This window comes from Lepisosteus oculatus, chromosome 9, assembly GCF_040954835.1.
Source record: "Lepisosteus oculatus isolate fLepOcu1 chromosome 9, fLepOcu1.hap2, whole genome shotgun sequence".
In the NCBI taxonomy this organism is placed as follows: Eukaryota; Metazoa; Chordata; class Actinopteri; order Semionotiformes; family Lepisosteidae; genus Lepisosteus; species Lepisosteus oculatus.
In genome coordinates this window covers 21,690,621-21,717,932 of record NC_090704.1, presented here as the reverse complement: position 1 = coordinate 21,717,932, position 27,312 = coordinate 21,690,621, and the positions used below count along the sequence as shown (strand labels likewise).

Genomic DNA, 27,312 nt, shown 5'->3' with positions numbered 1-27,312 from the left:
ATTTGCACCATTATATCAACATACCTGATGGGCATTTTATACTGTGGTATGGTACTTTTTGACCTTGCATGTGCCTCTTGTGAAATCAGTGCAACGGTGCAAATCTTCACCAGAGCTATTGTACATGTAGTCCCCTGCATGTCCCTTGTTTTCCCATACACTTATTGCCTTACATGCACGGGTACCTCCTCTATAGTTTGTACTGTGAATTTGAGCTCTTATAGAGTGGCCAGTGCAACTCTTACATTCATTCTTTTACACTACAGAATCTATCCCCCTATATTCTCCATGTCTTCAAGGCTTCCCTGACTTCCTATTCGTGACCCTACCCTAACAATCCATGGAAGTCACTGGTCTGACTTAATTCCCACTAGCTGCTTCTGCAGTCAAAATCCTGGTGCAAACCCTGATGTAGGGGGTTTGTGAATTAACTGGCACAATATTTAGTTGTAACAGTAAATTGCATGAGTTTACTTTGGTGTTTTAGGAATCAATTACCGAGACAACAAGGAGTCTTCACAAGGATTTACAACACACGGAATACATTTATTTATACACAGAAACAATGTGTACAAAAAAGCATTCAAAGTGCACAGGGTGGTGACTGCTCAGTCGGGGGGAATAAAAAAAAAAGGGAGAAACTTGCTTTGCTCCCTGTGTTGCAGTTACTGCTGAATAATGCTCTATTCAGGCATGTCGATGTAAAGTCCGACTGTATTGCTCTGGTGATCGAGCTGATGCACAGTGGTAGCTAGCTGGTCATGAGGTCCTGTTGCAGGCTACACCTCGGACAGAATTCTGTCTTTATGTATGGGCTTGCCCTCTAACTTGCTGCTTTGGGAAAAAGTCCCAAAATTCAAACAACAAGCTTGGCAAGCATGTGGTTCTACTGTCAGCCAGCCAATTTGGTTCAGCAGAGAGAGGAGGGTGGCCAAGTTAGAAGTGATACACTGCTTTTTAATTGGGGAAAATACAGTTAGTGATTGATCAAGAAGCTACCAGGTGGAGTGGGTACCAACACCCTGCAGCTCCCTGGTTGGTCATCTTGTTGTATGATTGACCATACCTTGTGACTTTTAGGGTTATCTCCAAATTTGCCTGTGTCCTTCTGCCATCCAGGCACCAGCAGTATACTGTACATCCATCTTAAGGGAGTACTGATAATGTATTTGGACTGTCCTGATACAAAAAACAAGTTAATCACTTGCTTACATGCAAAGACCACTAAATGATCCTGTGGCTGCGATCACAGATACATTCCTGTGACAGGCAACAGGCTGTTTGGTCCAGGCACTCAAAGATTTTAAGAAATACTCAATATCACAGAATTGTAAGTGAAATAATAGGTCTTGTCCCTACACTGACAAACCCATAACTGTCAAATGATATAATCTATCCTAACAGACAATATAAGGTCCACATCTCACCTCAAGAAAGCTTACACAATAGGGTATAAACATCAGCACTCCAATGGGATCTTCTTTAAAAAGCTTTCCACCAGGAAGCAGACAGTACTATGGCTTGTTTCAGATGTGTTTGTGTGAATCCATATCTTGAGTATAGGAATGAATGTAGTGTCACTCGTGGTAGCCTAACATCAGTTCTAGTTATGCCAGGTCAGGATTAAAATTGTGTCATCCATGGTGCCCTTTTTTTGCTGATTAAGTCTAATCTAGTTCTCTGAAGGTCTGAAACAGCTTTGTATGTGTATAATGTCTGCCAGATGTTGAGCATAACATGGTTATATTGACTGAACATTTCAATGGTATGTGACAGTACTGGTCTCCCCCAGTCTTGGACATTATTAGCAAACTCAAAGGTACACCCTTAAATGGCACACATATATTCTCAGAAAGGGGACTGGAAATCAGGGAAAGGGCAGGTGCTCACTTCCAGCAATTAAATTGCTTTAGTGGGAAGGGTGGATGCATGCTGTAAATTTCTAAGACAGAGTACAAATAAAGTCCTACCCACAAGCCAATATGAAAGAAGTCAGTCTATGGGAGTAAATTTATTGAATTAACTTATTTACTTTTTGCTCTTAATTTTTCTTGCTCTTGTTCTCCAGTGTGGAAATTTATTGAACTTCACACTTTGAAAGTGTTACATATATAGGGACATATGGTCCCTTGGATTAAAAAAAACCCACCAGATCAGTCATTATATAAACAACACACAATAACAGTATCTTTCAAATCTATATTATTTTTTTAGGAATTTCTTGAAACCACATTTAACAAGAACCATTCTGTTCTCTGGAGAATAACCATGCTTGCATATGGATCACTGATCTACAGGTACTGCGTTAACTCTGAGCACTGTCCTGGAAACGCACTGCAGGTACAATATATTATCATTTGAATGCTGCTTATTGTTTTTTTTTTATTTTCCCTACAGCTGTTAAAAAATTACAGCGGTTACCATGTCAACATCACTAGATGTTATAGCATTAATATTGAGCACACATTCCAAAATGTCATTGTTTTACAGTTGATGCATTTTAAAATGTGAACTCCTGACACAGGGTTAAGTTAAAATTGAGATAAATTTTAAAATAGCAAATTACCAAAACATCAAAACTGGGTGATTTAAAAATATCAATGTAAAAATTGCAAATTTGAAATTTACAGTGTCACATTTCAGCTAAGGATCATGTAGTTGATAACATGTCTTTTACCAATACTTTTAGTTTATGATGTTATGTCAGAGAAACTGTCAATCTGCTGTAACCAATACATGTCCTTGTTGTACATGTTGTGATCCCCTTCATTTAATTATATATCTTGGAAATCCTTGTCAGAAGCCACATGATTAAGGTTCTGACTGACCAAAAGCTACACTACCTGTCGCCCACATTACTTTATTTAGTTAGAATTTAGTTTTTAGTTACTTAATTGCAACATGCTGGTTACAAGACATCTTATAGAACATGATATCTCAAGATGAGTACCTAGCATATAACTTGTAATAATAATGACATTTCTCAGGACATGGGAAAGGTTCCTTTGGAATGCTTTGATTTCCAAAACCAATAGCCACAAAGCATTTTAGAAAAAAAATGAAAAAAGAGTTATTAATGAAATGAAAAAGAAATAAGTCGTAATATCCTTAGCCCTACCTCACATGGAGGAGAAATCCAAAAATTAATAGTTTGTTCTTAAATACAAAATAAAAGATACACTTCAACATAAGTTTGAAGGTAAGACTATAAAACTTTTGTGTCTGGTCCATGTAGCATACAAGTGAGCCACTTGTTAAAGTATGAAATAAGCAGTCTTGCAGTGAGTTACGTGGAGCTGACAAACAACACTAGTTACTGCTGTGCTTGATCAACTTGGACTGGCGCTATCCTGTCACAATTATGTTAACATCTACCCTGGAGAAATTCTGAATAACAAAAAATAGTTTAAAACAAATATTCTGTTCCTCTTCAATTTTCTTACAGCCTCTTCATGATCTTGCTCTTGATGCTCTCAGCAATGGCAATGAAGAAGACATGATTCTAAACTTGAAGGCATTAGGGAATGCAGGCCAATATGCCAGCATGAAGATCATTATGAAATTCCTGCCAGGATTTGCTTCTGGAGCTTCACAGCTTCCTACCAGAGTCCAGAGTAATGCAGTACTGGCTTTGAGAAAAATTGCCATCAAAGATCCCAAGAGTGTGCGTATTTATTTTTTTAATGCAGTGGAGAGTGTGAAGCAAATTAGTAGCAAAAATTATGGGAATTACATTTTCTTAAATTTTACCATTGTTTAATTGAAAATGTATTTTTCTTGAAAACAAAAGTGGTTTTTAATTTGCAGTTGTGTATGAAGTATAAAAAATGAATAGATGTATGTAAAATAATATATTTAGTACAGTTAAAGGGGTAAATACAATTAGTATCTGGTGCTTTAATATGGACTGAGTGCAGCCATGCTCTATTTTATGGTCAGAAATTTTGAGTGTTTGGTCTTCTCTATAAAGGTAACTGGAAACACCTCATGGGAAAAGGTTTAAGAGAATCCTAGAAAAAGAATAGTTTATGCTTATCAGTCTGTAGAGGGTTACAAAACAATTTGAGGCTTCTTCCATCCACTGTCAGACAGGTACACAGGACCAGATGTCCTGCCAAGATCTCCTCAAGAGCAACCCAAAATCATCTAAGAAGTCAGAAAGACCCAGAATAACATCTGAGAATCTGCATACCTCTCTTACCGCAGTTAATGTCAATATAAATGCTTCCACTGTGAGGAAAAGAGACTGAACAGGACTGGTTTCTATGGGAGGATATCTAGGAACAACCCCTGAAAGATCCACAAAAATTCTGGAAGATTGTTCTATAGACTGATGAGTCAAATTTGGACTTTTTGGCCACAATGAGATGAGAAACTTTTTATATGGTGAAAACCAAACAATTGCTTTTAACAGAAAAATCTTATCCTGAATATCAAGCATGGTGGTAGGAGTATCATAATTTGGGGATGCTTTGCTAACCAGGACCCAGAAGGCTTGTCACCATAGACAGAACCATGAATTTGTTTCTATATCAGCAATTCTGGCGAAACCATCAGGAAAAAGGCTGAGGTGAATGGTCTTCATGAGACAATAGCCAGGAACAAACATAAAAAGAACATTGGTGTTCATTCAAAGGTAGCCAAAGAGCACCTCGATGATTCACAAGATCACTGGGACAATATTCTGTGGAGAGACAAGTAAACAATTGACACAATGAGAAAAGTTTAATGTATCAAATTCTGGAGGAGAATGTCAGACTATCCATTCATCAGCCGAAGCTTAGCCAAAAGTAGGTTATGCACCAAGACAATGATCCTAAATTTACAAGTGGATCTACAACAGAATGGCTGAAGAGAATGTTTAGAATTTGTGACTGAGAAGGTCAGAATTTGGACCTAACCCCACTGAAATATTATGGCAGGTCCTGAATCAAGCTGTTCATACCAGGAAACCTTAAAATATCATGGAATTGAAGAAGTTCAATAAACAAGAATGAAGATTAAAAGATAGGGATTCATCTACTGAAAAGAGGAGGGAATCAAAATATGTTAAATCTAGCCAGTCTGTAACTGGAAAACCAAACATTTAGGAGGAAATATGCAATAGACAGGAGAAAGAAATCTGTGCAGCATGTGCATAAAAGTGATGAAGGAGACAGGCGAGAAGCTGAGAGTCCACATTTGATTTTTTCAGGGTGTCTATAAATGGAGAGCAGGATAGATCCATAAGGATCATTTACATAAATGAAACAGGAAAATAGAGTTAGACAAAGAACTTTGCCATGAAACCTGAAAGGAATGATTAGTGAGGTAGAGACAAGCAAGAGATTTCATATTTTGAATAAAATGCTGAATGTATCCTCATCAACTTTCCCAGGTACAAGACATTGTAACAAAAATCTTTTTGGATAAAAATATCCATGCTGAAGTCAGAATGTTTGCTTGCCTGGTCATATTTGAAGCAAAACCATCTATGGCTCTTGTTTCAACAATAACTGGATATTTGTTGAAGGAATCCAACCTACAAGTAGCCAGTTTCTGCTATTCACAAATTGAAGCACTTGCAAGATCTGTTACTCCTGACAACCAAGAGCTGTGAGTGGTCAAAACATAATTAAAATCTTTTTTAAAGATAATAAATTACCATACAATGCAATGTGTCATAATATGCTTTGTTACAATGTTTTACATTGATTTTTCACAGGTCTATTGCTTGCAGTGCAGCTGTGAAGATTCTGAGGCCCAAGCTTGCTCATCTAAGCTACCGTTACAGCAAAGCTTTTCATTTTGATTGGTTTCATGGTAAGCACAAATGTCATCCATCCTTAGATAGCCTTTTATTGCTGATAAGCATAACATCAGATATACAGTAAATGTCAATTCCTAGTTACTTAAGTAACTGATGTGTAAAATGCAATCAAAGCTTGTGAATATGTTACATACCCTTACTAATGTAGCACTGTTAAGGTCTAGACCAAATGTTTTAGTAAACAAGAGACATCTACCCAAAAAACATCCGAACCAAGAAGATTTCAAACAATAGCCTGAAAGGCTATTGAAATTGCTTCAGAAAATGTTGTTTTTTATGGAGTTTACAACAAACGTTCGGGAGGGATAACAACAACCAAGTTCAATCAGACTCAGCTGTCAATAATTATCAATCGCTTCTGACATCCATTCCTCTCCCAAAATGCTATAAATACTGACAGGATCCCTATCTCTCTCTCTTGCATGTCTCTTGCATCCCACCTCTACCCCATCTCCACCTCTGCAGCTACCCCTTGGTCACCCTGCATGGGGGTCCTGGCCTCCTTGTTCAATGGCCGGGAGGTTAGCCCTCAGCCAAGCGGGTTAAGCCAAAATCTCGCTCCATAATCCTACATGACGCTTTAATCTTGGGTGCATATACAAATACAATAGTTGTATTTATTAAAAATAATTTAAAAATGATCAGAAATTATCCATTTTAATAACACTCTTGCACGTACATTAAATGCATGTCTATACATTTATATTTCTAAACAGATTTTGTTTGCTTAACAATTTATAGCATTTTTGAAGTTCCACAGAAAGTAAACAATAGATAGAATTACAAGTGCAAGCACAATAATACTAGTATAAAAAGTGATACACAAAAGCAAAATATATACAAATACATAACAATTAAGGAAGTTTGGGAGTTCAAATTCTAATCCCAACTTCAGCATTACAGCAAATCACACTGGTTTGCTGGGTGTAATTGTCCAGCAGGATGTGACAATGCTCTTCTCCAACTGGTACTGTCATTTCATCATTAGAGATAATATTATTTATGGTGTTTAAACATTTAAACATTTAAACATTTAAACTACCAAACTTGAGTACCAGATACAATAATGCAGTACTATGTAAGCATTATTGATGATGTCATTGATACCTGAAAGGTCCAAGTTGAAGCCTGAACAAGTGTCTTGACCAGGTACTGCAAGAGGTCAAGAACTGAGTAGTTCTGATTTCTGGGTAGTTCATTCCAAACAGTGGGGAGGATAAAACACATGAATGGTGTGGGAATAGACATAGTGTGGTAGAAGAGGTGTGGAGGCAGAGAGAAAGAGTAGAGGGAGAGATAAGATGATGAAGAGGTGGTACTGTACTAGAATGTTTGAGACAACAATGGATGAGAACAAGAGTTTTCAATCAGAAGATATTTCTACTTTTAATTTAATTAAATAACACTGTGTTTATTACAGGTTAATCTAGTTCTACATCACCCTGTGACCCTGAATGTTATCAGATGTTAATGTTATCAGAATAGAATTTAAATGAATTACCAAAGATACTGTAGTTCTTCATCATCTTCATAATTTGGATGGATTGAATTAGATTCCTCTTACCGCTTATCAAGTTTATTCTAAGGTTTAAGTGCTGAATTAAATCCATTTATTTGTTTGCTGTCTTTTCAGATCCTACCTTGTCAGGTATAGCAGCCGACCTCTATATGATTAATAATGCTGCCAGTTCTCTACCAACGGCTGTTGTGTACCGATTTAAATCCTATTTTATTCAGAGAGTAATACAACCCTTGGAGGTAAGTGTAGATGATTATATTTAGCCTTTTTACTGCTTTAAATTTTCTTATGAATTTCTAATACTGTGCACTTGCATTTTCATAGATTGGTTTACGTGCTAAAGGAATTCAGGAACTTTTCAACAAAAATCCCCTGCCAATCAATGGCAGACCTGGCAGAATTGAAAAAATTTTACAAATGGTAAGTAATATTGGATAATGGATCTTAAAAGCTGTAGTATTCAGTCAACAATTGACATGTATAAGGATATAAAGAGAATACGTTCAGACACATTATATAATTTAGAATTAAAAAAAGAAGACTCTCTGATCACTAAAAAAGGGAAATAACAATCACCAAAGCAAAATTTAAAATTAATCTAACAAAAAGAGAATTCAAGGTGATGTTTATTTTTCAAAGTCAACTGCTTTAATGTTAAGGTTGTAGAACTGTTAACAGGAACATTTGACATATTAAATTAAAACAGAAAGTTTTACAGGAAATACAACAATAATCTATTCTTTTTTAAAAAAAACATAAACTATTAGTTGTCTGGATGGAAGGCCATACCAAAAGAAACTCCTCTTGTATCTGGCTATGTGAAGTTTTTTGGCCAAGAGGTATTCTTTGCAGATATCAACAGAAATATGCTATACAACAGCATGCAGGTAAGACTTGCTCTTCAGACCTCTCATTAATTAAGTTTAATTCTGTGAATACACAGATTTAAAAAAGCACAATATGTTCAGTTTTACATCTATATGCAAATATGTTCATGACGTACTTCTGAATTGTTCATTTGAAATAACAGAAGATTAGTTAACCCTGCATTAAATGATTAAGTAGTGCATTTATACTGTATTTATGAATTTTACTTAATCAAAATTGTCTTTCAACAGTTACAAAACAGGAATAAAAATGCACCTTTATAATGCCGGATGTTATTGAAAATACTTCAGGCATATGAAGAATTATCTTTAAAATGGACTAATAGGAAATCTACAATTTGCTTTTTTCATAGACCCTTAGCACAATGGCAGGGAAACAAAATAATACATTGAAAATAATTGAAGATCTTCAAAATGGCATGGCACTTCATTGGACCAAACCATATTTGATATTTGAAACACGCTATATACAATCCACTAGCCTTGGTCTCCCAGCTGAAATTAGCAAGTATTACTCTTCTATGATGGGAGTATTCATTAATGGTAAGTACAGTATTAGTGTTTAGATCTGATGCACTTACTTTTATGTAGCTTATGGCTTACGTAACCCTGGTTGATAACCATCTTGTTTATAATTTAAATAATTTCAATAGTTTCCATTATTATTTTTTAATATCAGACATACATTTCAGAATTTTAATAATAATTGTCTTTAAAGGCAGTGGAAATAAAAATATTTTTAAATGAAATACTGTACTTTAGGGACAATATGGTCTAAAACAGAATATTGTGATTTGAAGAAAAAGGGTAGAGGTGATAAAATAGTGCAACACAGTAAGACCTTTTTTAAAGTTCGTTTTTTGCCCTTTCTTTTACAAACAAACAAAGAACAATGCTTGCAATTATGTATAGAGATATTCACAACTGGCTTTTACAACAGACATTGTAGTGTCACACCAATATTATATTACACTACACAGCCCTCTCATACCCTTTGACCCAAGCAGATTGGATAGCACTGTTTACCTCATTGCTTCTCACACCACCAGGCAGCTTGGGTGCCACTGTAATCTCAAGTGACCTTGAAAACACTAATATAACACTCCTTTTCCTAAACTGCATTTTCTCTGGTAGATAACATATTAAATGTAACATTTTAATTTCTAACAGATGTGATATTCTTATTTTTTAATTTTATAGAAATACAGCTGATGAATAGTGCAGTTTTGAAATTACAAAGTTATTTTTTTAAAGATAAGACATATCTGGTAATTAGATGCTATCACTATGTGTTTTGCAGCCAAAGCTAAATTTGATCCAGTCCCTTCAAATCACTTAGGCCAGCTAATGAACTCAAACATAGACCTACAAGCAGATGGCAGCATCAGGTAAAATATTAAGTCAGTCAAGATTCTTCCATTTTCCAATCCCCTCTTTAATTACCATAATGCTTATTGTTCAATCATATATTTATATACTGGAAGACCAGAAAAACACAATTAATAAGTATTGGAATCAATAGAAGTTATTGTATTTTTGAGTATTCTACATATAGGGTAATAAACTAATTATATATATACTGTATACAGTATAGCTATTATTCAGTGATGTTATATTTATGCTTCAACATACTCTATACCCCAAAATATTACATTTTTCCCCAAAGAAAATGATTTAAGCAATGCGTCAATATCTATTATTTTCTGCTTTGTGTTGCAGCATAATCAAAGATTTTAGTTGTTTTCATGGAATTAACACTGACATTGTGCAGGCTGCTCTTCAATTTGATGGAAAAGCAAATGTAGTCTTACCATTTAAAGTGAAAATCAAAATGAATATAAAGGAAGGGAAGTTTCAGATTGACATGCCTCCATGCCAAAGGGAAAATGAAATAATGTCAGTCAGGTACAGTATATTTCTCTTACTATTTAAACACTGTAATAAACATTCCATTCAAATAATTCACACATTTATTGATTATAACATGATCTTTAAATACTGAATACTATTTTGTATATAACATGATACATCATCTGAAGGCCCTTTACAATAAAACAGTAATGTGAATACAAATTAATTTTTATAATTTTGGGAAACAAGAAGTAGTTAGAGACTGGAGGTAGCAGGGATCCTTATACACAGTGAATATAATTCCTAGTGAATATCACAAGAATAAAAGTTTAATGTCTAATTTTCTTTAATTTCAACATTAAATACAACATGTGGGATTCAATGTTATCCGTGTAATTTGTTTGCAAAAAAATATTATTTTTTACCTCAATGTCAAACTTTTTACTAAAGTGATTCAATAATGACAATTAAAATATAAAAAACTCCCTTTTTTCCCTCTTTTTTAAAATAATTTTTCACCACAAAATGGACAAATAACAGCATCTGAACCTCAATATGAATACAGTATGTCTGCATTTAATCATCAGTATATTCATATAAGTATTTAAAAAATAATGTAATAGTTCATTCAATGAAATTGTGCAGTTACACTGTCACCACATGCATAATATATACTTGTAATATTAAATGTTCTTTTGAAATGCATACTTCTTCCATTTACACAGTAAACATCTTCCATAAAGCACTGTATAACTCAGTATAACTACTTACTATTTCTTATTGAAAACTGCAGCTCTCAGGTGTTTGCTATCTCAAGGAATAGAGAGGACTCTGCTTCAAAAAAGACACCAGTTGTTGTGGTACCTGACACCAGGGAATCTGAAAAGCACAACGCATCCTCAAATGAAGCATCTAGGAAACCTAAAAAAAAATTGGTTTGCTTTTACCTTTGTTTTAGCAAATTAAGATTTTCAAAATGATTGCAGGGACAAATTTAATAACATTGTACCATATTTTATATTCTAAAGACAAAAACAAATTCTACATCTAAATAATCATTTCTAGTGTCTACATACAGTACATACTGTATAAAATAATAAATGGAGATTAGCAATAATGTAATAAAATCAATAAATCGTTATTACATGTTTTTACTATCTTCCTTCAGAACATTTTATTACATAATCCTTGTGTATCTGTTTGATTTTAATAAATAGTTGAATCATATCAGAATGTATCTTTTCTTCTTCCAAACAGGAAGAAATTACCTCTACAAATCTTCAACTGAAATCGGGAGACAAAGTGTACTGGACAGATTTCGCTCAGATGTACAGAGAAGAAGCACACTTGTGTGTTAAAGCAAATACCTTTGGGATGGAAGTCTGTCTAGAAACAAAAGCAAGAAATGCATTCTTTCTTAATAGGTGTCCCTTTTATTATTTATTAGGAGAAAACTACATTAAATTAAAACTTAAACCAGGTACATTTCAATGCGAATAATTAAGATTTGTATAGAAAGTGTTGAAATTCATGTAAAAACAATGAAAAAATAAATCTTCATAAAATACTGTCTAGGATCTTTGACAAATTTTGGTCAAGGTACAATGTTAAAACATTCTCATTCATTATACTGTGATACCTGTAAAGGAGATTTATTTCAACATTAGGGTCATTTAAATGCATTGGAAACCATAATATTGAGCTTTGTCTAGCTGTGTGCTTCACCTTGTGTATATAGAATGATCCAGCACTCTTATTTACTTTTATTTTCTAGTGCAGTATGTTATTTTTCTTCTCATCCCAGAGTTTGTATAGTATTCCATACAGGTATGATTGTGTTAAAATATAAACCTATGGAGGCCAGACATGAATGTGGAAGCAGTCTGAAATCTTCATTTAAAAAGCTGCAAGAGGGTAGAAAAGGACAATTCTAACACATCTTCACGACCCAGTCCTCAGAGTATAGACAGTACAACAGCACTGAAAATCTCTTTTGGGGATGCTGATGTGAGAATTTGTAACTGTGGTCATGTTGGTTATTGGAACACCAGTTTGGCCAAGTGAGCAACTGCAACTGTTCTATCAGAGAGAAAGAGAATATGAACTGTTACTAAGACATTCATTAAGAAGCAGTTTATGTTTACACAAATGTTTATTTTGGCCCCCAAGCCATTATTTATCTTTATTTAGTTATTGCTTTAATATTTAACATTGCAGTCATAGACTTATTTTGTCGAAACAGTTTCTGTTTTACAGTTTCCATGCCTCATTTATTCATTTGTCTCCAAACCTTGATAAAATCTGAAAATGTTGTCAATTCAAATCAATTGCTTCTTATAGCAAGGTTTGGATATATCAATGTAAATACAGTTGTAAATTATTAATCTTTATTTTGAACACACAGAAATATATTTTTGAGATACTGTAAAGTAATTATTTATGCTATGATTTTATGCAGTCCCAACAGATGGTACTATTCAGAAGATCAGTATCAAGATGAATGTAGGATCAGATCAAGAATCACAAAGGTTAAATCAGATGATGATAGATGCCCTCAACAGTTTAAAGGTATGAATTTTTAAATATAGTCAGTGAAAGTTCTAGTTTTCATGAACAATTATGAAAGAACAGCATAAAAAGTAAAAACAGTCCTGGAACTAAAGCACATAATATTTTATTTTAATTTTCTATTAAATTAGATTTGATTACATTTGACAAAATCTTAGGAAACCATAACTATTATACATTTTAACATATTTTTCTTGATGTGACATAGAAACAATCATCCAATTCCACAAGGAGCATCAGTTCTTCATCTAGTTCTTCTGGTAGCAGTGAATCATACCAAAAAGGACAATATGCCCATAAAAGCAGACAGTGGCACAGAAAGAATCCCTCTGTGTCCAGCTCCTCCAGTTCATCCACATGGGAGCCAAGACATGGTCGGAAAAGACCACATTGGAGCAAAAGCAGAGTCCTGCGTACTGACAGAAACAGCACGGGGTCTTCAAGCTCCTCCTCACAGGAATCAGTAAGTAACTCACTTGCCATACTTTTTTTCAAACCAGGTGAGCTCATCTTTCAATAGTCAAACCAATACCACTCCTTATATAATTACAGGAAAGGTCTGATCCTGATGTATATGATGATGATGATTTACTCCAGCTATCCAGGTCTGAGGAGGTAATAATTGTTTGATTAATCACTTGTATCTGTTTTTATTTTTCCTGTGTTTTAGTGTGGTAAGTTTTAGAATCTATAAATTAAAATAATTGAGTTACTGGAGGTGATTGGTCTGAAAATATTTTGATGAAGCGGGATGGCAGATCAGTATAAAATAGCCTCTCTTTTGCAGTCAAGAGTGTTTGGGAAGTCATCACAGCCCACAGTTACTTTCCAGGCTGTCGTAGTAAGGAGTAATGCCAAGCAAGAAGGCTATGTAGCCACTGCTTGTATCTCCCACACTACAACAAAAGACAAAATGAAACTACTGATTTCTGATGTTAACAAAGAAAGCAAATGGAAGATGTCCACAGATGCTGTGATGGATATGGATCCCTTGAGAACAAAGGTAATATCAATTTATATAATTATTTATACTCCATTATGAGTTCCACAAAGTAGAGGAGATTAAGGACATTAACTATATTTCTATTATAACATATATCCATCCATCCATTTTCTAACCATTTCTTCCAGTTCAGGATTGCAGGGGTGCCAGAGCCTATCCAGCAAGCAACAGGTGCAAGGCAGGGTACACACTGGTTGAGACTTTGGTCCTTCGTAGGACAGACACACAGACACACACTCACTCATTCACACCTAGGGACATTTTTCCCAGAAACTAATTAACTTAAGAGTATGTTTTTTGACCATGGAAGGAAACTGGAGCACCCAGAGGAAACACACCTGAACAAAGGAGGAACATACAGAATCCACTAAGAGAGCAGTGCTGCATTACATGTGGGTTGGCAGAAGCTTGCAGTTTCCTGTTGCCATGAGAAACTAACATTCACAATAGCATTTAGACTCCGGCTGACTCCATGTGAATGATGTCAGGCCATTTGTTCTTTCAACTAGCTGCCTTTTAATCAGGCAGCGAATCATCCAATCAATCTTCTACTTAATCAGCCTATTTAAGGTTTTTGACTCTGCTATATCTGTACTACAACATTGAGCTCCATAGAGCCATAAGACACTCTGTCTCTGATCAGTCTCTGATCTCAGCAACCTAAATTCCAAAGTGGCAATTCAGCGGCTATTCACACTATTTTCTGGCAGCTCCCAGCCAGCTGGCCCCACTGGCCCCACTGGCCCCACTGACTTTAATCCTTCTGTCCCTCTGCCTTTAACCAGCTATCTCACTGCCTTCATCCCACTGGTTTCGCTGTCTTCACTCAGTACCCCCATTGTCAAGCAACCTGGGCAGCCCTCCTGCTAGCCTCACTGTACTCAATCCAGACAGCCCTCACCCAGCTTTCTGCCAGCCATCAAACCCTGATATCCAGCCTGCCAGCTCATCCCTCCACTAAGTCTTAATGCCTCCTCAGATTCCCCTAATCGCCTGGAGATGTACAAAGTCCTGCACTTGGGTTTCAGTCTGTCAGTTCTCCACAACGCTGCTACGCAGTACTAGCATCATAACACCTGGGAATTAAACCCAGGGCTCCTATCTCAGGAATGCTAACCACTGCATCACTGTGCCCCCAATATATTTTACTATTGCTATATTATATATTATAATTAAGTGTAGTTAATATTATAACTGAAAAAAATGTTATTTATTTAGTTAATTCAAATAATAAAATTTAATTCAGTACTATTCATAAGGAGTCTTATTCTAAATTACTCAGGTGCCCGCCATGTAAGATTCTGATCTGCCATATTGTTTTAGAATCATGATACATGGAACTATAATTAAATCAGCTAAAAAGCCCTTCTTTTAGTTGTCTGAATTATAATATGTAAGTACAGTGTCTTTTTCATGTTTAAACATTTGTAAATACATATTAAATACCAAATGAAGCAGGGACACTTTAAAGGCTTTTGTTTCTTTTTTAACAGGTGCAAGTTAGATGGGGAGAAGACCATTGGAAATACAAATTTGCTGGTGAGGCTAGATATGTGGAAAAATGTGGATCTTATCCTTCTGTAAAGGCCAAGTTACAGTGGGAGAAAGTGCCAAGATTCATGAAGACATTTGGAGAAAAGTAGGATGCTTTACAATAGAATTAAATATTATACATTTGAATTATACATTATAGAATTGTACATTTCAGATAACTTGTTTCTGCACTAAGCCATGATGTCCAATGCCCTGTTTGAGGTATACAGTATTGTTTCCACCAACTTCACCACACAAAAATAGGCAGTCTCTACCCAAATTGCTTAGTTTTATGACTGAAAACCTATTAATGGTGATCAATTTACAATTACCTAGACAGAAGGGGAAATTAAAATGTATCAGACATTTACACATTTAGCTTTTTTATTTCTATAGATGTCTAGCTGTGTAGGTAGAACACCGAAAAAATACAGGTACTGATATAGGGTGGGGAAAAAATATAAAATATAAAAATATGGGCCAACCCAAAAAAAGAATAAATGACATAAACTGGGATTAAAAACAAGTCTGAAGCAAAAACAAGAAGACAGGATTTGAATAGGGACCAACTGTACTTGTATTTTGTTACTGCAATCTATAATGCTGACATATAGTTTAATTCTTGTCAAGCAGGATCACGATGTGACAATAGTTTACATTCTCTCACCTCTGAGGGAAAGTTGTATTACATGCCACTCTTGACAATAACATGCTTAAGGTAATAGCCTCTTTCAGTTTCAAAAGAAAGATGATACACCTACAGTGCCTTGCAAAGTATTCACCCCCTTCCAATATTATCACATTTTCTTGACAGTTGGTGTACATTATACACATTTAATAATAATAATAATAAGAAGAAGAAGAAGAAGAAACTTTATTTTATATAGCGCCTTTAAAGGTGGCTTCTCAATGCGCTTTACAGGATGACAATAACAATAAATAAGAAGACTACAACAATAAATAAGAAGATTTCACAAGATAAGAAACAATTACAATTACAACAATACAACAATAATAATAGAGGAGACCGTGGAAGGTGGTACTAAGAAGAGCAGAGGGGTGAAGAATGGAACCAGTTAAGTAAAGGCTTTTCTGAAGAAGAAGGTTTTGAGTCTGGATTTGAAGGAGTTTAGAGAAGGTGACTCTCTGATATCCTTGAGCAAAGAGTTCCAGAGCTTGGGGGCATAGCAGGAGAAGGCCCTGTCGCCCATACAATGTAGACGGGCTTGGGGGACAGTAAGGAGAGCAGAATTTGAAGAGCGGTGGTTGCGAGGTGGGGAGTAGGGCGATAATAGTTCAGACAGGTATTGAGGTGCCAAGCCATGTAAAGCCTTATAGGTGAGCATGAGGATTTTAAAGTCTACGCGGAATTTGACCGGAAGCCAGTGCAAGGACTCCAGGATAGGAGTAATGTGAACACTTGCACCAGACCTGGTCAGGATTCTGGCTGCTGAATTTTGGACATACTGCAGTTTGTTCAGAGTAGATTTAGATACCCCAGCGAGTACAGCATTGCAGTAGTCAATCGAGAGAATACAAATATGTTGATCAGCTTTTCAGCCACAGTTAATGATACTAAGGTGAAAAAAAGATGTTTTGACAGTATGCTGTACATGTGGGTCAAATGTTAAACCAGAATCGAATATAACCCCAAGGGGGTTATATTATATTTACAGTAAGTGAATCTATTTTAAATCTACCTAGACAGCTGAACTGAACACTGCTTTCATGTATGGAGTAATGAATTAGCCTCAAGGTAATACCTATACATTATTTTGCAGTTCATAAAATGGGATGTCATTGGAAGTGGGTGAATACTTTTACAAGACACAATATAGTATAGGAACAAATAAAGTTTTATTCTATGCTGGAAAGAGAAGAAAAAAAACACAACTTGTTCCTTTGTAACCTACGCATGCTGAAGCAGCTACCTACTTGAACTACTATATAGTACTGTATATACTATATACCACTGTACATATTATATACTACTGTATATACTATATACTACATTTAAAATATTTTGCATATTAACATTTTGTTTATATATATTTATTCTATATTGTTAGATATACTTGCTCTTTCAAGATAATCTTTAGTAACCTTTGGTCAAAGGTCTTAACTAATAGCATTAATTCTAATTTCTGCTTCTATTACCCATTCAGGGTACATGAATACCTGCCAGGTATAGCCCTTCTCCTGCAGTGTTATCAGAAACAACAGCGGAATCCCTCGCATCAAGTTTCTGTAACTCTCATGCCTACATCCTCCTCAGCAATGTTTGATGTTATCCTGAAAACTCCTGGGGTAGGAATATTTTTAATTAATTGTAGTTTTTTAATAGAATTATAATAATTTCAATGACCAATGTTAAACTAGCGTTCTTAACGAATGAAGCTTAACGTTTATTTTCATTCATAGCTATGTTTTTCAGTTTGTCTCATCACATTGTTTAATCCTCATATAGGCCATACAGTAACACTGAGAGTGACTGAAGCCTTCATACTAGCAAAAACATAAAGCACTTAGTTTTGCACCATCTGACTTAATTCACTTAATTATGCAATACTGCATACTGTATATAAGTACAAATGAGGGATTACAAAAAAGGTGAAAATCAGGATTTAACTGATGGGCTTAGCCAATAAGCAAAATAAATATTCATAACCCCCAACTTGTAAGTGATTTCTTAAACAAACTTTATCTAAAATCTAAAATACACTTCTCAGTCATCTAAAGGTGTAACAAAATAAAGTCTGATATATTGTGGTCCCTGAATTTAGGGTCCTAGAGAATAGCAATCTGAGCTCCAAACACAGGGTGTTGGAGCAGCCTTGGGAACCCTGAGATGGAGCTAGGCTCAATTGGGGGGAAAGAGAGAAATGGGTTCAGGCGAACTGGTTGATTGATGAAGGCAGGTTTGAATAATTAAAAATAGATACAGTGATAACAATTAGTGGGAGGAAGAGTTAGTAACTGCCTTTTAAAAAGCAGAGAAGAAAAAATAAATAAACTGTCCACCTTAAGGCTAGTACTCCCAGTCAAAAATGACAGTCTCCCTGAAGGCAGTAGGAGGGTATAGGAGAGTTGATGCCGGTAGGCGACTGCAGGAGTGATGATAGACTAGCTAGCAGCAATATAGAAAGAAAAACTATAAACACTCCTCCTTGAGGCTAATTCCCCCAGCCAAAATAACTGGCTCCCTGAAGGCAATAGTGGGGCTGGTGAGTTAGTGCTGATAAGGTGACTGTGGGAATAGGACAAAAATAACAAGGTGAGAACAAATCTTGTGATCAGGAAAAATGCAACAGGGGATAAAAATCCCTGCACATTCACAGTTCCCGGTTGAAAGGCTTTAAAAAAAGAGAAAAATCCAGCAAAAAGAAAAAATACAACAGGAGAAAAAATCCCAGCTCATTCAGAGCTCATGGCCGAAAGGCTTGAGGTGCTGCTCATTGTAGCAGTGCAGTTGACACTTTTACGGTAGTTCATTAAATGTAGCTCACTGTTTGTTTGAATGTTAAAGAGAGCTCACACTCCACTGTTAGATAACTCAATATTATGTTCGGGATCCCTGACCTGATATGAGTGATTTTATTTCTTATTTGAGTTTGTTTATGTATTCATCTCTTTTCAGTTAACTGTGTATGGATACACTATTCCTCTCCCATTTGAAATTCCTACACACCGACGGTCCAAAGAAGAAATTGACCTAAAACCTTCTGGGTGCACAGATGTTGATGAAAATAAGGGTAAATATTGTATGATTTCTTAGAATATCAGCCATATTTATATTTTAATAATTTATATTATTAGAACTAAAATATAGTAATATATATATTAGAACTATAGTTCTAATAATTAGAATCAATTTAAATAACTCCTTATCCAATTCAGGATCACGGAGTCCTGGAGCCTATCCTGGGATGCACTGGGTGCAAGTGGGATACACCATGGATTGGATGCCAGTCCATCACAGACACTATGTACTGTATAAGGGTACAATCAGACACAGACTCATACTTAGGCCAATTTTTTTACAGAGGCCAATTTAAACTTCCAGCATGTCTTTGCAGTGCAAGAGTAAACTAGAGCACCCACAGGAAACCCATGTGAACACGGGCAGATAGCATCCTAGGAATCAAACAATGCAAGGCAGCAAAGCTAATCACTTTGCCACTGTGCTACCCACAAATTTTATGGTAATTAACAGCAATGATTAAATGTCAGTGTATCATTTTTTGGCAGGTGTGGAAAATCATAACTCTTGGGCGTTATCTTTGTAGGTGCTAGATTTCAGTGTTCTAAAATACAATATTATCCTCTATATATAACACCAATACTAAATTCCTTTCTTTATGATGTTAAATGTTTTCAGCATCTATATACCAATCTATGCAGTGTATAAAACTGAGTAAAAATAACCACTGTCAAAGTGTTAAATTATTTTGCATTTTTCTCTTAACCTCACCATAGCCTTTGCAAAAACTATTGTACTCGGCTTGTTCCACTTAGTTTCCCCTAATGGACATGATTTAATTCTTCAATCAAATGGGTTTACCTAAGCCAAATATCTATCAAGGAGAATCAACCTTAATGTTGATCAACAAATTACAGAAATCTGCATTTTAAAAATTGGTGAGACAAAAAGTCTCTGGAATACTGAGTGAATTCCATTTTCTTTTTCAGATGAGTGCTCTGTTACTGGAAATAACTTTAAAACCTTTAACAACATCAAGTTTACCTCATTGCTGCCAAAAGCTTGTTACCACGTTTTAGCCCAGGATTGCACCGATGACCTCAGATTTCTGGTGCTGATGAAACAAGAAACACCCAACAAGAAAGAAGTTAATATCAGAACACCTTTCGGGTATGAACAAATTAAAGCAAATTTGATTTATAAGTACAATAAAAATAAGAAAAAAACTTTGTAAAATAATATATTTAAGAATTATATTTTAAGACATTAATTTGTTGCTATTTTTACAGCTCTGATAATCTGTATTTGATGCTCAGCTATACCTATCTATAGCTGATATTACCCTCATGTACTGTATATTGCAATTTTTGCGCCTTGGAAAATAAAGAGAACCAGTGCTTTACAGAAAAAAAATGTGAAAAATCAACTGAATTGTAAATATTATGTATTATCATGTAAAAAATCCTGTATTGAATGTATAACAAAATAGCTACTTTTATCAGTGAAAATAATTTTAACATGTTTTTGACAGAGTTTTATTATATGCTAATGTTACATTCTTACATGCAAGGCTGAGTGATGTTTACCCTCCATTAACCATTTGTTTCCAGATCTCTAAATATCTACCATACAGGTGCAGGGGATCTTGTACTGACACTGAATGACTCTCCAATGCTGTTGTCAACCTTGCCATTGAAAGACTCATCAGGTATGTGCATTTTTTAGCAGGTTAAAAAACATGGTTTTATACATTACATTCTTTCTAAAAGCTGTTGAACAGATGAAAGGGTGGAAAACAAAGTGTGCATATGCATTCATATTATGATTGTTTTTTTTTTACAAAATGGGAAATCTATATGAAAAAGAAATGCTTATTTGAAATGGATATTTCACTCAGGTGTTTACTAATGAAACAATCAACAATATGCATCAAGTTAAATAAACATCAAGTTCTACTTCTTGTTCTTCTTCTTCTTCATATCTTATTATATATAGTAAGTCAGTATGTGTCAAAAGAACTAGAAGCAATTAATATACAGTAAACAACCTTCAGGGCCAGATGGTATTCTACCAGTAGTAGAGAATGTTATTCGTAAACTGTTAGCAACATCCTCCCAACAATTACTCAAACAAGGGCTATCCCTTTTGATTACAAAATACTAATGTAGTGCCAATTCATAAAGACAGAACCAATTATCGAACAATACTGTAACAAACAGTTCTTTCCGGACCCTATGCGGACGACACAATCCGAAGAAGTGGGGAAACACTGGGGAAACGTCATGCAGGAATACGGGGCTGAAGACAGGGGGGAGTGTCCAAGGTGCGCTGGGGGAGGTGCACGGGGGAGGTGTGGCGGAGGCAAACAATCCAAAAGAGTAGTCCTTAGAGAGTATCCAAAACACAAGGGTAAGTCCAAAACCAGGAGATCCATCAGAACAAGGAATTAAAACACGAAGGCCGGGTCGGAACCGGCAGACAGGGAACAGGAACGGGAACCGAGATTAAAACCTTAACGGGACCAGGCGCTTCCAGGTCCCGGACTCGAACGATACGGAAATCAGATGCAGAGCCTGGATGAGCGTCTGCGCCTGGCTTTTAAGGTGGGCTGGGAATAGGAAACAGGTGCACAGAATAAAGTCTCAAGTGAAAGGGCTGGAGCACCCTTAAGGAGGGGGGACTATAATCGTGACAAATACGTCTTACTTCTCTTATATGTAAGGTCTAATTTTTGTATTGGAAACAATAATCACAGCTATAATAGAGGATGATCTATATGGAAATAGGATTCTAAGCCATAGTCAGAATGGATTTAGAGTAAGTACTGTTGTTTCAGTTATTTTTAAAAAGTAACAGTAAAAGTAATAATGTACAAACAAATATTTACTATGATACAGTATAATTAAATTCTCAGAAGGCTTCTTATAAAGATCCTCATAAAAATGAATTCTTATGTTTGAGGTAATGAAATGCTTGTATGTTGGGATTAAGAAATGGTTAGGCATAGAAAACAGTATAAATAATGTTCCAGTTGGGGGTGATCTTTTTAATGGTGTACCACAGGGTATTATCCTCACCCTAATGAAAAGTATATCAATAATTTAGATTCTATCATTTTAAACCAATTGCATTTGCAGTTATGTTTTGTACACAATACAAAATTAGGAGAATAGATACACATTCACATAGCAAAAACATAAACTCAGAATTTAAAATGGAAAACAAAGAGCTTGCAAGAGCTACTGAGATGTGAAAGACTAAGGTGTACATTAACATTTTCTAGAAAAGCAAAACAAAATGTAACAATGTAAAGATTAGAGTTTAAAAGCATAGAATTTAAAATACAAAATGGTTATGGGCATTCTGTCATACTGCGCACTTGTAAAACTGTAAATTTAGAATATTTTATACAATTTTGTGCACTATAATACAAAAATTATATTGCTGATTTGGAATCAGTTCAGTGAAGAGCAACCAGCTATATTTCTATACTCAAAACAAATGGTCGTAAATGGACAAAAAAAGAAATACATCTCAGAAAAAAAAGTTTAGAAAGTGACCTGATTCAGTTATTTAGAATCCTCAAAAGCATTTACAAAATTAATCCATGGAATTCAGAATTAACAATGAAACATAAACAGGAGAATGAGAATTAAAACAAAGGGAGAGTATATTTAAAGCTAAGAGGAGGTGCAATTCTTCTTTATAAAAGAATGGTGGGACTGTGGAACAAGCTACCCTGCCATGTTGTTAAAGCTGATAACCTGGCTTCATTCAATAAATGGCTAAATGCAATATTCACATCAACTGGTTACTAAAAAACAAATAAGCTATATGAAACAAATGGCCTCCTCCCCTTTTCAAACCCGATTTTCTAACTTTCTAATGTGATAGCAACATAACATGTTTAACTTATTTTTAACAGGGACTTTACTTATCAGCAAACATGGAGATGGTATCTTAGTACAAGCACCAACACTTGGACTTGGAAGTTTATATTTTAGTGGAGAATCAGTGAAGGTGAGTTTTATCTTTTACTGCTACCTGATATTTTGATTTTTGCTTAGAATGGCTCTTGCTAATGTTCCTGTAATTTTGCTTTTGCTCCATTTCAGGTTGAGATTGAGTCCTGGATGAGAGGAAAAATGTGTGGCATGTGTGGAAAAGCTGATGGAGAAAAAAAGACTGAATTTAGAATGCCCAGTTGGAACACAGCCATGAATCCAAGCAGTTTTGTTCATTCCTGGATTCTGCAAGGAGAAGTCTGTTCAGATGGTAAACATTTCCTCAAACAATACAGATATACTGATTGATAATTAACATAAATAGATTAATAAAATACATTGATTCATTTTTAATTCATATATTTGTTGTTTGAACAACATTTTGTAAACATTTTTTTAGTATTTATTTGTTTGATTGTTTGAGTGGGATTTCCTAAGAACTAAGTTTTCCATAGCACTTAAAAATATATTTCTCATTGATTTAACAGATGTACAGTATACTGTTGCATTACACTGTTGTGCTTTTAAAACTTTAATTGTGTTAACAAGTTATTCTATACAATTATAAAGGTACCAACAATGTATGTTAATGATAATGTCTAAAATGTCTAAAATACATAAACTGGCAGTATTTTTTAGGAACGACTAATAGCTTTATTCCATGCTAAAAAGAGAAGGAAGAAAACACAAACGTTTGGGCCGTGGAGCCTCATACAGTTGTCACATCATCAGTGTGGATTCTTAAATGAATGAAATATTCAATATCAGCAAAGCTAACAAGATGTTAAAAATCTGTTTCTAGATTTTAGAATAATGTAACAAATGTATTGCAAGATATTGTATACAATTTTGAAGTTAATATATTATAAAGATTATTATAGTAGTCCAATAGGGAAACTTTTCAGAAAATCTAATTGAAAAGAATTTTTCAAGAATGCTATATAATGTTTCTGTTGATGGTGCTATTTAATATTTTAAAACATTAAATTACACTATCAACAGAAAAAAAATTATGCAGTGTAGTTTTGTCTGTGAAACTATACATTAACTGTTTAACATCTTGTTTCAGTTTGTAAATTGCAACATCAGACTGTAAAGCTGGAGAAACATGTCAGCTTGATGGGAAGAGAATCAAACTGCTACACAGTGGAGCCAGTGCTGAGGTGCAGACCAGGATGTTCAGCATCTGACACAGTCCACATCTCGGTTCGATTTCACTGTGTTCCCCTGGGTAGGCTTGAGTTTTACAATGGTTTTTCATTTTCAATTTCACATTAAAATTGGCTGACTATCACATGTGGATAGTGTGTAGAAGTTCGATTTTCCTGTAAAATGGGAAATAATGCGTTAGGAAAATGCTTAGATATGCTCTCACGAATTACTGTAAATGTATAGGAAAATCCTTTGTTAAGTAATAAGTAATATAAAGTGCAAGTTTCAAATGTGTAGGACACCAAAAGCTCCTAATGGTTCAATCAACTCGACTGAAGCTCTTTGGTCCAGACATCATAAATCTGAACTCGGATGATGTTACTACTCAAGTTGTGACCAGGATTCCCTAAGTGCACAATTGGCAGAGCATTGGCAAGAAAAGGGATGGGATTCATTATCCAGGGCAACAAAAAAAAATGTCTAAATATGAGTGGTTTGATGAATATAAGGGGTAAAAGTTTCCTGCCTTTCTTAATTCTTTCCAGATTAGGGAACATTTCCAAGTTGGGTGGATAAGAAAAACCCGCATAAGGCACTAGATAGTTATAATCAATTTCATTTACTTCATACCCAAAGCATATTTACATATTTATGTATTTGGTCTTTTATTGGATTGTAGCTTGTGTTTAAGTAGTATTTAAGTATTCAAGAAAACACAAAATATGGATGCCAATTTAATTAAAAGTGGGCAAAAATATAATTAAGCAAAAATATAAGTGGGCAAAAAAACTCACTGTCCATTGATATATATATATAATTGTTTCTCATTCAGTTCCCAGATTATAAAAACACCTATAGTAAGATATAGAAAAGTTTTTAAAACAGTAAAGACACAGAAATAATTACTTTAATCAATATCATCTAAATACAATTATACTGTACAAAACATTCATTGAATTGTGTAACTAAATGGCCTAGAGATAAATATGATCAAATTGTTCTACAGTAGATAATCAGTTTTGGACAATGCAATTGTTGGACTGAGACACATTTAGTACTTGACAATGATAGTTATTATAGTAAAATATTTACAACTCATAAAGTGATGAACAGCCCAGTACTAATTAGATATAAAATCTCTATGCAGTAAAACTTTTGAAATCATAGATTGTCATTTAATTTTGTGACAGAGATTTCATTATTTCATAACCATTTCAGAACTATTGAAAGTATAGGTTTTCTTTAAACCAACTAACGACTCAAATTGATTCTGCAGATCACAACTTGAGCCAAACAGAGATCGTGACCAAATCTGAGCAAATGGAAGGAATGACTGAAGCCCACATTGCCTGCATCTGCAGTGGTACTGAATGTTCTGAAGCCTAAATTGAACATAGGATCATTCCATATAAAACATAAAAAGACAATGCATTGAAAAACAAGCATGCCTACAGAGTGGCCATTAAATACACTATTGCATATCATGTCTGGTCTTTAGGTTGTTTTATCAAATTAAATTGTGTTAATCCATTAATATCCATCCGGTTTTTGACTGCTTCATCCAATTCAAGGTAATAGGGGAGCCAAAGTCTTTCCTGGAAAGCAGCAGGTTCGCAGTCCCTTGCTGGGCACACATACTCACACGTTTTTGTGGAAAATCAAGATTGCTATTTGGAGCTCTGCCACGGATATAAACAAAGGTCCCAGAAGGTCACTGACATTTCTGTGCATGGTCAGCACCAAAAAAACAAACTGAGACCTAGCTCTACTTTGAAATCTTACTAAACACAGACAGAATGTTGTGTAAACTTAATGCAAATATTATTCATATGTGGAGCCCTCCATCAATAGCACACTTATGAACTACTAATCTTCCATTTTCTTGTCTATTAACAAAACAGTGAGCTACAAACATTCTTTTCATATGAGTATGTAACAGATGCCCCTCGATGGTAGCATAGCATGTGGATCTGCACATAAACCCAACCTTATAGAGGGAGATCAAACAGCCCAGGAAACCACACCAATGTTACACTCCCTGTAACTTCCCATTACAACCCCTGTAGCAGTGGAAGTTCCTTACCTATTGATTCAATTTAGCGGGTCTTGTTCTTCTTTCTCACCAGTGAGCCAACACAGAAACAACCAAAGCTGATATTTGATAAGTTATAGTCTTTGCCAGAATTCACTCCACTCAAATATACTATAATTTTTAAACAACTGCCTCCCAGTAATCTAACCCTGAAATCTTTTGCACTCACTGTTCCTGTGACTGTGAGGGCCTTGACAGACAAATTCTGATCCCAAAGTGAGTACTTTTATAGGGAGCTGGTGTCCCCAGGTGCAGCCACTTCCCTAATTTCCTCATTAAAATGTGGGGAATGCTTCCCAGGGACTGTTGAAACATTACCCCATTTCCACAGTCCCAGCTCATCAATTCTGCTACAGAGTGATTATCCTACTCCACAGCTGAGCATATTTCCCTACTAATTCACTGTAACAATAATTCAATATTGGCAAACCTTTACAAATGAAAATTCCTTGCATGTCAACATTGGAAAACACTGGTGATGAACAATGTAGGTGGTTGTCATTACTGCCCCTGAGTCCAATTCAAGAGGGTCAGTTCACCACAATGACTATACACTGCCATACCTGAATATTAAAGTATGGCATTATCCATTAGACTGGTCTTGTCCAAAGTAATGAGAAAGGGTCAGCACATGCTAACACTTGTGATTCCTGAGGAGTATATATTTGTATATCAGCCCTTTACTTCAGTTTGCTGTTCTATATGTAAGAAGGCTGAAATAAATTGTGTTTTTCCTGTTTTGCTAATGTCAATGACAGGGCACTTTCTGCAATATATGCAATAATTAAGATTGATAGATACACATGATACATCCCTGGTCATCTTGAAATGGCCAGAGGGGCTATATACTGAAATTGCTTGCTATTGGACATACATTTTCAGGTGATACATATTCTTGCTTCTTTTAAAAAGAAAAAGATGCCTGAGTAAATGGTGGCCATACAGTAGGTTGTTTAAGGAACTGTGGACAAAAAGGCTGGAGACATTATGACACACATCCAGCACCCAACTGCATCTGTTTCACATGGCAAGGCTCTCTGTCTCCAAATTCTGTTAACCCGATATCAGAGACTGGACAATGGCTCACCTGAAAAGGATACTGAGAGAACAGAAAGTCACGGAAGCAGCTTTTTGTTCTCATATTTGTCCTTTACCCTACTCTTGTATTTAGGCCACACAACAATTTAAGAAGTA

General features: G+C 35.2%; 2 protein-coding genes across 2 annotated transcripts in view; both read left to right on the top strand.

Annotated features, from left to right (window-relative positions):
• The window catches only part of LOC102690547 (vitellogenin-like), a 37,017-nt gene extending 15,529 nt beyond the window's left edge, over window positions 1-21,488 (top strand). The window contains exons 10-30 of the mRNA XM_069194530.1: window positions 2,215-2,340; window positions 3,446-3,664; window positions 5,378-5,595; window positions 5,705-5,814; window positions 7,443-7,567; window positions 7,653-7,748; window positions 8,096-8,215; window positions 8,569-8,758; window positions 9,516-9,603; window positions 9,935-10,120; window positions 10,860-11,001; window positions 11,324-11,415; window positions 12,843-13,097; window positions 13,305-13,308; window positions 13,422-13,637; window positions 15,131-15,276; window positions 17,336-17,477; window positions 18,808-18,922; window positions 19,860-20,040; window positions 20,481-20,578; window positions 21,406-21,488. Coding sequence (XP_069050631.1) covers window positions 2,215-2,340; window positions 3,446-3,664; window positions 5,378-5,595; window positions 5,705-5,814; window positions 7,443-7,567; window positions 7,653-7,748; window positions 8,096-8,215; window positions 8,569-8,758; window positions 9,516-9,603; window positions 9,935-10,120; window positions 10,860-11,001; window positions 11,324-11,415; window positions 12,843-13,097; window positions 13,305-13,308; window positions 13,422-13,637; window positions 15,131-15,276; window positions 17,336-17,477; window positions 18,808-18,922; window positions 19,860-20,040; window positions 20,481-20,578; window positions 21,406-21,488 — 2,952 coding nt within the window. The remainder of the gene's footprint in view (window positions 1-2,214; window positions 2,341-3,445; window positions 3,665-5,377; window positions 5,596-5,704; window positions 5,815-7,442; window positions 7,568-7,652; window positions 7,749-8,095; window positions 8,216-8,568; window positions 8,759-9,515; window positions 9,604-9,934; window positions 10,121-10,859; window positions 11,002-11,323; window positions 11,416-12,842; window positions 13,098-13,304; window positions 13,309-13,421; window positions 13,638-15,130; window positions 15,277-17,335; window positions 17,478-18,807; window positions 18,923-19,859; window positions 20,041-20,480; window positions 20,579-21,405) is intronic.
• Window positions 21,489-21,676: 188 nt separating this feature from the next.
• LOC138241274 (vitellogenin-like) lies at window positions 21,677-25,412 on the top strand. The gene is made up of 5 exons (XM_069194524.1): window positions 21,677-21,687; window positions 22,812-22,890; window positions 22,986-23,145; window positions 23,944-24,105; window positions 25,303-25,412. The coding sequence occupies exons 1-5, from the start codon at window positions 21,677-21,679 to the stop codon at window positions 25,410-25,412; spliced, it is 522 nt and encodes a 173-aa protein (XP_069050625.1).
• Window positions 25,413-27,312: the final 1,900 nt, after the last annotated feature.